The sequence below is a fragment of the Bidens hawaiensis genome, unplaced genomic scaffold (genome assembly GCF_021521415.1).
Source record: "Bidens hawaiensis isolate Kalapana, Puna unplaced genomic scaffold, B.hawaiensis_p1.1 tig00074015_1, whole genome shotgun sequence".
NCBI lineage: Eukaryota > Viridiplantae > Streptophyta > Magnoliopsida > Asterales > Asteraceae > Bidens > Bidens hawaiensis.
Window position 1 is genome coordinate 1 of NW_027502858.1, and position 11,740 is coordinate 11,740.

General features: G+C 35.7%; 1 protein-coding gene and 1 pseudogene across 2 annotated transcripts; one reads left to right on the forward strand and one right to left on the reverse strand.

Annotated features, from left to right (window-relative positions):
• The first annotated feature begins 683 nt into the window (after nucleotides 1-683).
• On the forward strand, nucleotides 684-4,055 carry LOC143606278 (uncharacterized; annotated as a pseudogene). The gene is made up of 3 exons (XR_013148724.1): nucleotides 684-825; nucleotides 1,542-1,646; nucleotides 3,793-4,055. The product of XR_013148724.1 is annotated as an uncharacterized LOC143606278 (transcript).
• A 3,180-nt stretch (nucleotides 4,056-7,235) lies between these two features.
• Nucleotides 7,236-11,341, reverse strand: LOC143606281 (protein DETOXIFICATION 55-like). Its single transcript, XM_077082095.1, has 6 exons — nucleotides 11,337-11,341; nucleotides 11,111-11,218; nucleotides 10,470-10,707; nucleotides 10,127-10,196; nucleotides 9,963-10,012; nucleotides 7,236-7,929 (listed from the first exon to the last, which is right to left on the reverse strand). The coding sequence occupies exons 1-6, from the start codon at nucleotides 11,339-11,341 to the stop codon at nucleotides 7,282-7,284; spliced, it is 1,119 nt and encodes a 372-aa protein (XP_076938210.1). The 3' UTR covers nucleotides 7,236-7,281.
• Nucleotides 11,342-11,740: the final 399 nt, after the last annotated feature.

Below are 11,740 nucleotides of genomic sequence, written 5' to 3' on the forward strand. Positions count from 1 at the left end.
CTTAACTTATGATTTCGGTAAGAACAATAACTACACTGTTTAACTTTCAATTTCAATCCTTATAATATAAATAAGATAGGTCTCTAACCCATTTAATCTTTATTTAAAGTGTTTTTTATCAAACAATTTTCGCTCATTGATTTTTTTAAAAAGCTTACCACATATCGGTTTTCTCGACGTTCCAATATAAATTTCGTTAAAACGGAAGATTATATTGTTGGAATCGTAAACTAGTGAGTACCGATAGGGTACCAATACCATGACAAACCAAACTGATACTTTTTTTAAACGATCAACTAATCCTACAAATGGGCTACCGGCTAAATTCACCACATCGGGATACACTCGCCTTTTCATCTCGGGAAAACTCTCACCTAAGGCCAACACCCATGAACACTCGTCTAAAAACACGACAGTGCGGTGAGAAAAAGCACATTCAGTTCAAGAATCCAACTAGTGAACATTACCTTCTCGCTTAGTCTCCCATCATCACTTTGATGCCGCTAAAACTAAATACCCATTTTCACAGTTTCTGTTCGATGTAAATCACGTGTCGATATTATTTTTAGAAACATCACGACTTTATATTTTTCTGGTTTTCTCTTTTGCTCGTAACAAACCAAAACAAATATTTTTACATCGACGAGTAGTATCCCAAAAACAAACAAACAAAGAGTGAATATTGAAGCAGCAGAGATGAGTGAAATAGAGGCGGCGAAGAGATCTCCGTCGTCCGATGACCGGCAAACCACCAAAAAAGTCGTAATTAAGAGCGCCGATATGAACGAAGATATGCAAACTGAAGCCGTCAATGTCGCCGTTAAAGTAATTATTATTTCATAATTAATATTTTTTAATCAATCCTGTTTCATTGAATCTGTAACTTAACAATTAACTGTAATTTTGAATGAAATGATTTATTGATTCAAACGGTATATAATATAACCTAATTACGAAGCGTTAACGGTAAACTAACGGTGAGCTAACAAAACTAACTGTGAACTAACAGAGTTTACATCAGTATTAATTCTCGTCTTTTGAATCGTTCGAGTTTCATTGAATCATAAACGTATGTAACCTAATTAAGAAGAGGTTAACAGCAACCTAACTAGTTAACAAAACTAACTGTAATCTAACGGAGATTGCACAAGTATATATCCTACTCTTGTTAATCGTTCGAGTTTCATTGAATCTGTAACCTAACAGCTTATTTAGCAATTATTTGTAATTTTGAATGAAATGATTTATTGATTTAAAGACGTATAAAACTTAATTACGAAGAGTTAACGTAAACTAACTAGTTAACAGAGATTGCATAAGTCTGAATCCTCCTCTTGTTAATCGGTCGAGTTTTGTTGAACCTGTAATCTCAGAATTAGTTTCTGTTTTATTGTAATTTTGAGTGAAATGTGTCATTGATTCATAAACGTATATAAACCTAATTACAAAGAGTTAATGGTTAATCTAACTATTTAACGGAGCTAACGGTGAGTTAACGAAAGTAACTGTAAAGTAACGGAGTTCGTGTTACATTTGTGCAGGCATTTGAGAATTGCAGTGTGGAGAAGGATGTGGCGAACAGATAAAGAAGGAGTTTGATAAGAATCACGGTCCTACGTGGCACTGTATTGTCGGCAAAAACTTCGGTAATTTCTTATTTTGTTAGGATTCATGAATTTGTTTCTGTAGTGTTTATAGAACCTTACTTATAATTTGTTTGTTTATTGGATTGATTGGTTGAGTTTAGAGTGTAAATGTATGGAGCCGAGCCCGAGCTGTCGAGCTCAGCTTGTTTTGACTTACGAAAGCTCGAGCTCGGCTTGTGAGTTGTTTTTTCAAGCTTTGGCTCAGTTGATTCATTATTTTATTGATTAATATATATATACACGCATTAATTATTTATATATGTTTTGAGAAAAATCTTAACGGTTCGAGCTCAGATGTGGCAGCGCGAAACTAATACCTAAAAGTCCAAAAGAGGAAACTTAACTTAACAACACACAGGGCTCGTTAAGGCTTGACGAGCCTAAACGAGCTTCCCATACAAGGCTTGAATCCATGCTCGTTAACTAAAAGAGCTTTATTTGAGGCAAGGGCTCAACTCGGCTCTAAAAAGCTTGGTTAGTTTTGAGTTTTTTGTTCGGTCTGATCTTGATTAGCTCGCGAGCGGCTTGGCTCGTTTGCACCCCCTACTTGAGTTATCATGCTTTCAGATGTTTTTTCAGGGAATGCATAGCAGTTTGATTTTGATTTTGAAATCTAGATCTAATAATCCAGGCTAAAAGTCATATTCCAGTGGATTGTTGAGTTTATGAGTGTGGTGCAAAGTTGTGGTATGGTGTATGTGAATCTGTTGTGATTATCCAGATTTCATTCTATGTGTTTGTGCAGGGGAAAATAATTATATATAAGAGGTGGAATGTGGAGAGGTTATTTTAGTCTTTATCAAGTTTGTTAGCACCATTATAGGTGGTGATTTAGGTCAAATTTTACATTTTCTGTCACACACATTATCAGGGCATCCTTAGTGGATATGAAAAACATCCCGCCACGTCACTGCCATGTAGGCATGAGGGCTTTTTTCCAATATGGCTTGGAATGGTTTCACTTGGCATCAACAAAAAACATAATTAAACCTTATATTTAGGTGAGGTGGCATGATTTTAGTGGCTCAAATAAAAAAATATTAAATACCCCCTGCCCTAACGTTGTTGCCTGCGTAGTGGTGTTTGGGCGTGTTTGGGGTGAGGTGTCATGGGCAACGCCGCCACCACAGATGCCCACATTGATTTGTTGTGTTGACTCTTTAGGATGGTAAAGTGAGAAGTTATTATCTCATATAGATCAAAATATGCATGTGTGTATACATGTACATATGCATGTATGTAACCTATAGACTGCTAACATGCAGAAGTCAGCAAGTATCTTGATCCATGCCAATGGAGTTGTTTATATCCTATCTTTCTTGGGAGTTTGTTTTCTGATTATATTCTTGAAAATAAACATCAGAAGTTAAAAACAATAAAGAAGTAAATTAATAACATCGTTACCAAGTTAGTGCTTGTAGGGATATGATGTGTGTGGTATATCAACATATCACACCTCTGCTTGGTTGAATGTTAGTTTAGTCTTAATCCACAATTGACATGCCTGCTAGTCTGCTACTAGACAAATTAGGTGTAGGTTTGTTTTGCTAAAGTATAAACATAACCAAGTTACCAAATACCACCTAATAGTTACACCTAATATTGGCTGATTTCAGTAATCTCATTATCTGGTAGTCTCTGATTTCCTAATACCAGTAGCTCATGTGTAATATTGCTTTTAGTTGAAACATATCCACCATTATATCTGTTTCCGTTATATATATTCTCTGCAGATTCATATGCAGTTATGCACTAATGTTTTAGGTTTATAGTTTTATACCTGCACCAGTCTTAGGTAAGCCTAAAAGTAGAGTCTATACTCTATATACAGAAGCTGTTAAATGATGCAAGTTTGGATGATATTGTTGCTGTACTTCATCCGTTGCAAAAACACTAATACTTACCATATTTATTTAATTTGCTCATGCCACACCGATTATGTAAGATATTGTAAATACCTCTTTAGACATCCTTAATTAAACAAAACTCACTTATTTTCATGTCCCACCACATAACCATAATCGCAGTATCGCACACTTAGGATTAGATGGTTTGGTTATTGTGAGTCTAAAACTCTAATTACATGACGTGAAGAGATTGATGGAGGTAAAAAATAACAACATAATCTTTGGGTTGCATTTTGCAGGGTCTTACGTGACGCATGAGACAAACCACTTTGTTTATTTCTATTTGGAATCAAAGGCCGTGTTGCTGTTCAAATCTGGCTGAGCATGCTTTATTACTGCTGTTGCTGCTTACATATGTATGTATTCTAAAAACTAAACAAAATCTGAATATGCGTTTTCTGTGTTTAGACGCGTGTTTTGTGTACTTGTAGATATATTTGTTGGATTCTTTCTGTATTGTGTTTTGTTTGAATCAAAATTTCCGAATCACATCCCTATTTTAGCATCGTAGTATCGAGTTTTACTAATTCACGAGACACACAAATCGCCTATATTTTCTTTACCGAAAGGAAACTGTCATCCCGTTACGTAAATCTCAGTGCCTTTCACACAAACTCTTCTGTGAATATATTACATCAGTAACAAAATTCTCCACTGATTTCCCATCATAGCTTCTTGAAGGCTACTGTCCCCTACAAGTTGGGATTTTTATGTGATTATGTTGTATTGATGAAAGTTACGGTTAATATCATGCTTCAAAATCAAGCCAAATCATAAAACTGAAGCGTACCGAACTTGATTGAATGTTATTGTATTTATGATCCATATTCATTATTTTAAGCCAAAAAATGCATGCTCAAATTCATTAACCGGTAGTTAATAATAATTTCTTATTATTATTATTTTTCTTTTTGCAATTGGCCTTCTGGCTCAATGGCATGGGAGTGATGGTTAAGACTTGGGATCCTTGAGGTCTCAGGTTCGAAACCTGACTCAAGGGGCTTTTCCCACAGTGGTGGGTTTCCTCCTTGATGGTGTTCTTGGGTGAGTCAGGCCTGGAGCGTTAAAATCAGTATGGGCGGTTGACATCCCGTTTCAGGAAGGCTCACTCGGCTATTGGTGGTGGATCCAAACACTATTCAAAAAAGAAAGTTAATAATAATTTTAAGCTCAATTTATCAATTTAGCCACCTTTTTTAAACTCAAAACATTTTAAGCTCAAATGTAAAACCGAAATCACTCCCTAATTGAACAGAACCGAACCAAAACTTAAATTTTAGTTTTTTTTTGCCAAAGGCTACCATATGGCCAGCCTAGAGGTGGACAAACCGAGTTTTTTCAGGTCGGGTTTTTGACGGGTTTTGGCTAGGTCGGGTCCGGGTTTTGACCGGGTAAAGGTGGAACCGGTTCTAATTGGTCCGGTTTCTCTGAGAAACTGAAACCTTGTTCGTACCCACGGGTCAGGTATACCGATTACCGGGTCTGGTCCGGAATGCCCATATACACCTTTAAATTTCCTTTCACTGGACCGGTGTACCCAGTCTATATATGGGCTCGAATTCACTTACTAACAGGCCGTTTTCTCAATGTTCATCTCCTCTCAGACTCACAAAAACCAAAAAGGGATTTGGTACAATTTGTTATTGTGCTCTGTAACCTCTGTTTCGGTTCTATATTATATAATAGCACCTTTGAGTAAGGTTGCATATGATTTTTTTAACTCCTTAGAAGAAGAATTGGCGATTGCGTTTCATTCTAGGTATTCAGTTTATCAGCTAAGCAGTTTGACAATGAATTTAGTAGATATCATTAGATTGACGGTTGCAGTATGTATATTTTCATAGTTATTCTTAGTTATGTACAGATTCAGATTGCATAGGCACTTGCACTTCATGTTCTGGACATTGGTTTAGGCTATAGAGATCAGTGTTGTTGAACTCGATAGGCGCTAGTCAGGCGGTGGGATATGACTATCGATTAATAGATTGGAATTTTATATGTAACTTTTCAAAATTATATAAAAAAAACCACTAAGATACTTGAAAACTCGTGTAAACCACTTTTAAACATTTATTATATTCATTCTTTTTATATGTTATTAATTTGACCAAAATCAGAAATAAATAAAAAGATAAACGTAGCTTGTGGAATGCATTATGTAGCTCATAATCTACATATATTTACCTCGTATGGGATATGTATATGTAACTTGGCAAGATGCATATATATACTTCCGCAATGTACATATTTGTTTAATTTCTTTTTGGTTTCGCAAAGATTAATAACACATAAAAAGACCAAAAGGAGTGAAGATTAAAAAAAAGTGGTTTTGAGATTTAAAGTGGTTTTCGTTGGAACACTCCCCTGTAAATGTATTACATAACTTTTCAAAATAATACAAGGAGTTTGACCAATTTTGACTAAATTGGGCAGACTTTGACCAACTACCGATTATAGGGTCTGATTACATGAAAAGGAATCGATAAGCCACCGATTAGCACTAATTCCGATTATAACAACACTGATAGAGAGATGAAACAGAATATGAGTTTCATTTTCAATGCAACACATTTCATTTTCAGTGTGTAGACAACAATCTATGTTATTACCTGTATTTCTGTTTTTTTTTCTTTTTATTTTTGTTGTTTAGTTGAGATAATCACTACACAAGTCAGGAACAATAATGCAGTCTCATCTTATTCTTCATTCTTAGGGATTTAATTATAATAGATAGAATAAATTAGAAGTGTTTTAAGTGTCAAAAATAGCAATGTATTTTCACCTACAACTTACTTTAAAAGTTATCAGAAGTAGAAACAATAAAACATACATTTATATTGTTACCGATCATAGCGACAGACTTTCGGTTCTTTAACTAATAAATGGTGCTTTATGTTTTAAAAACTGAAAATATGTTGCTACTATTGGCACAATGTGAGTATTGTTATGAATAGGGGTGTGCGTGGTGCGGTTCGGTGCGGTTTTTGACTAAAACCGAACCAAAAACCAAACTTTCGGTTTTATGATTTTTTAAAACCATTCGGTTTCGGTTTTTGGGTTCGTTCGGTTTTGGATGCGATTCTTCTGGGTTTGCTAATCGAGCAAAAACTTTTTGGGCAAAAAACCCAAGATATTGAAATTGGGCATGATATTTTTTTTAAAACTAATGATTAATAGAATATTGAATATTTGGACTTCAAATATTAAAAGCTAATAATAAAAAAAAATTAAAATCAAAATCTAGTTCTATTAGTTATTAACCATATCCAGAAACCAAATATATTTGTAATCAACCATATGTTAAAACTAAACAAATAGTCATCAGTAGATTTTGCTTTAATGGTCATGGACTTATGGTTAAGATATCGTGGTTATTTCAATTTTTGGTTATTTCGCTTCGGTTCGGTTTTTTCGGTTCTTAACAAAATACAAAACCGAACCAAAACCATTATTTCGGTTTTTGCTTAAGTTCAAAACCGAAACGCCGGTTTCTAATACGGTTTGGTTTTTTCGGTTCAGATTTTTTGCTTTTTTCGGTTTCGATTCGGTTTTTTCGGTTTTGTGCACACCCACCCCTAGTTATGAATAAATTGAAAGATTATGTGTAGGAAGGAATGAAGGATTAGTACATACCATAGTGCATACTGCAGTCTGCATGCCGTATGTTGTATGACTTAAAAGATATTAAAACAAACTTCAATTAATGTCTGTACATAAATGTTTATCAACTAAATAAACCCAATTCCTTGCTCACACTCCATAATTTGATATTCACTGCTTCTTCCCACCAATTGTCTTGCATTCAATGACTCTTTCTCCCAGTCTGTCCTGTAAATCACGATCAATATCGATAACACGCACGCCACCTGTGCCGCTAACAGCCCGTAACACAGCCCTAAGAACCCCAATCTCCACACAAAAGCTAAAATTATCGCTATAGGTGTACCCACCAGATAAAATGAACATAAGTTAATTCTCGCACCAATAGATGGCCTTGCACTTCCACGAAGAACGCCCGAACACGTCGTTTGCGGGCAGTTTGCCAGCTCACAAACTCCAATTATAGGTAAAGCAGCCATTGTTAACTCCAAAACTTCGCTATCACTTGTGAACACTTTCCCCCATGCTTCTCTTCCATATGTTATCCCCAATAATCCAAAAGCCGAAGTTAAAAGCGCCAGCCCGATCGCCACGAGCGTCGCCAAACGGGCCCGGCCCGGCTCCCCTGCCCCAAGCTCGTGCCCGACCCGAGTCGATATCGACATGCTGAGTGCCGATGGTAATGTGTACATTAAAGAAGTTGTTTGGATTACGATAGCGGATGCAGCTAAAGAAATGTACGGTTTATGAAGATAACCGCTTAAGAATGTCATTAACTCGTATAGTTCACGTTAAATATAAAAAAAATTAATTTTTGGGCATTATATATATGTCAAACTAAGCATAGTTCACGTAAAAAGGGTATCCTAGCCGACTCAACGCCGCCTACCCTGACTTTTAACCGACATGAGAATTACGTTTTACTTTTTTAGGTCAAAAACGGACCAAGTTAACTGACTAGATCCGATTTTTAATGCTGACCACCTTTGACCGATTCCGAGTAACTAGACAGAGTTAGAGAAAGTCGCCTCGGCACCGCACCTTGTAGCGATTACTCGACGAGTACTCGGCCTTGTAGACCTATTTTACAACCATGATTATAATATGGATTGAAGTTGCTTACCATGGGAACAATGAGATTGATATGTGTGTAGTGTGGCATGATTTGCTTGTATGTGATGGAAATATAAGATTTGATTTGAGACATTGAAGTCTTCATGCATATAATTATATTATAATGTGTACATTAAAGGGTACACTTACATATAAGGCTGAGGGGTGTGGAGCGCGAGAGGGGGCGCGTGAGCCCATCCGGGGCGCGAGCACCACACCACCGAGGCGCGAGAGGGGCGCGAGCACGGCTTTCAAAGCAGGCGCAAGGGGTCTCGCGGCTGGGAATAGCGTGAGGGAGTCTGGGAATGTTAAATATAGCCGTTGGGCTCATAAAAAAATAAAAAAAAAAAATCCGCTCGCGCCCCCTGCTCGCGCCCCTCCACACCAGGGCCAGGGGCGCGAGCGGGGGCTCCAACACCCATCTTATCAAGTTTCTCTCTCTGCCACACGTCACAATATTATTGGCTGGAGCCCCCACTCACGCCCCCTCTCGCGCCCCCCCACACCCCTCAGCCTAAGGGTAGTGAGAGAGATAGAGGACAAATGCAGAGTTGTCAGTGTTTAAAAGTATAAAAAAATTTGGCATGGTTTTATAGTAGAGTGAAAGTTGGTGGGGATACTTTAGATGTCAAAGAAAAAGACACATAATTTAGAAGCGAAAATGTATTTAGACAAAATAAACATTAATAATATTAGCATCAAGTCATCAACACATGACATATACATGAACATACACATATTTTGGAATTTGGACATCTGGTCCTCATCTTTTACCAACGTGTTATGTTGGTGCGTTAACGGATGCATGTGACTAGCTTTAATTTTCTAGCGTGTATAATGTGAAGCGTAACTATTTTAAATGTGACATAAGTATGTCTTGTTTATTTCAAGAACCACTAGTGAAGTTGCATTTAGTAATGAAAACATGTCACATTATTGTGTTCAGTAGCATAAATGGCTTAAAGTGATGAAGAATTTGGGAGTTGGGTTTAGGTCCATGCCATAGTGATCAGAAAATATCTTCACCATGTTCTTAAAGATTCTCTTACTAGATTTTCATAGCATCTTGTGATCGAACATGCATACATGTTATGAACATGTATGTATGCATGTATATTCATGACGTTTTCTCTCATTTTCTCTCCTTGCTTTGATTGAATGGTTCTTTCTCTTATGAGTTTTAATTTGCCGTTTGGTTATACATTTATCTTTAACTATGTGTACGCGCGTGCACACACGTGAGTAGTTGACACTTGACAATGACTCGAAAGATAAGAACTCGTCTCAAGTTAAAATCTCTTAGGGGGTGTTTGGTACAGAGAATGGAATTGTAAAGAAATGGAATAGAGAAATGGAATTGCAGAGAAAGGGAATTGGTCTGGAGAATGAGAATTGACTGTTCTGTTTGGTAGTACAGAGATTTCAGTAGAGAAATATAGCTGAGAATCATTTCTCTTGTTTGGTACATAGAAAATAAACAGAGAATTATATCAACTTTATCATTAGCACAAGTATTTTTTTCATAACAAATATTTATTAAAAAATAAAAAAACATATAAAAAGATGCATAAATTCCAACCAAAATATGCATTGATCAAACCAATTCACATACAAAACATAGTTTTTAAGCAAAAAACATCAACCATAGTTAAAACCAATTCACATACAAAACATACTTCAACCATACACAACATACTTCATAACAAATCTCTTTCCATCTCTTCACCGCCACCTTGTCTAAGTAATCTTAAACAAAGACATAAAAGTTATAGTCTTACATATAAAGCCAATGTTTTTTAGAACACAAGTCAACTTAGAACAATGCCAAATGTAGTTATTGCAGGACGCAAACAAACCAACCATTAAGGCTATGGCAGATTTGTTCAGTATACGTCACTTTGCTATTATCAACTTTCTTTCCCCGGTGACACTGCAAACAAAACATAACAAAAATGTCAGTCGGATTGTGGTTCACGGCCGAACGTTTAATGTTTCTAAGAGCAACTAATCTACGTGTTCATTCAGTAGGGATGACAATCTTCACAGGTTTACTTTTAACAGTTTGGGTTGGATTGCAGTCTAGAAAACATGATGTTTTAAAACTTTTTATTAAAATAATAGTACGGTGCGATATGGCTAACCTGAAAAGCTCCGGGCACCCAAAAGCAACTTAGAGATGCATAGTTTCTCCATTCGAACCGACATCCGTAGGAGTTTCAGCGGAATTATTTTGAGTATTTTTTCCTTTGAAAAAGTTTAAGTTAGTTCCATCATTATTTCTTTTTAAAGTTGGATCCAACCGTTCAAATATTCTAGCAACTCCAGCCATTCCTGCACTCATTTCTCTCTGAACTCCTTTGCTTAATTCTTTAACTGAACTGTTTTTAGCAAGTAATTTTGCTTTTAAACCCTGAGTGCCTTTTGAAATAGATTCCTTGTATCTGCAAGACGTGCCAAACCATCTCAGAATAACAGAATAAATCTTTATATACAACAAATTAAAATAAACACGGCGTCTACTAAAAGTTTCCAGTTAACCCTTTACCTATTGTTATTTATATTCCCATTTTTATTGTATATGTATTTATTTGATTACATATGAAAAAACACATTATATAAAAATATTGAATTTCACAAGATAATTTATATCTACACTCTTCTATTATGAAACAATTAAAAAAAGTTAAAACACTTTACATCTGTTTCTTTATTCAATTGCTGGCATAATATCGCTAGACATAAAAGTAATGGAGGTTTTCATTTCTAATAGCCTCAGGTTAATAAACTAGTTAACATATAAAGTGTTATTCTGTCTGCAGGAGAAAACAAAATCAATTGGCATACCTGGCTGAAGCAGCAGAAAACTTAGATTTAACAGACTCTGAAAACGCATGCATATCAGCTGATATTGGTCTTCCTGGGCTACCATTTGGTGACTGGCTATCAATAACCCTGCAACATCATTCACAAAGGTTATAGTGGAGCCCAAAAACTCAATTCAATCTTTCAATAAAGTTGTCAGTTTGGTAATGACATAACATAATTCTATCTTTGAACGGTTGCAAATAACAGCATTTTCCATTATAATACTCAAATAACTCTATATGCAAGCTTTTAATTGCAAGTATCATAGAAAACATGATCAAATAATACTTAAAGAGCTTCGATTGCGAGATCAAAAGAACACAGGCATATCAATAATATTATTCTATTATAAACATCTTTAATAATTTCAATTTGCCTAATTAATATCCCATTTCTGCTTCATGTAATTAAAAAAACAATGAATTAATGATAATCACAGAAAGCCCTAAATTAGTATCCAATAATGAGCATAATCAGTAATAGCAGTCGATACATCAAACAATAACCACAAATTAAAGAGATCAGCCATCAAATTAGAAGAATATGAAAACAAAAACCTAATTCATAAGCTAATCAAACACACAATCATATGCTAGACGAAAGATCATA

What these genes read in the sequence shown, in the direction of transcription:
- LOC143606281 (XM_077082095.1), bottom strand. An exon ending in CCGCTGAAACTCCTACGGAT is followed by an intron (nt 10,197 to 10,469) that starts GTCGGTTCGAAT and finishes TTTTGTTTGCAG; the next exon opens with TGTCACCGGGGAAAGAAAGT. An exon ending in AATCTGCCATAGCCTTAATG is followed by an intron (nt 10,013 to 10,126) that starts GTTGGTTTGTTT and finishes TCTTTGTTTAAG; the next exon opens with ATTACTTAGACAAGGTGGCG.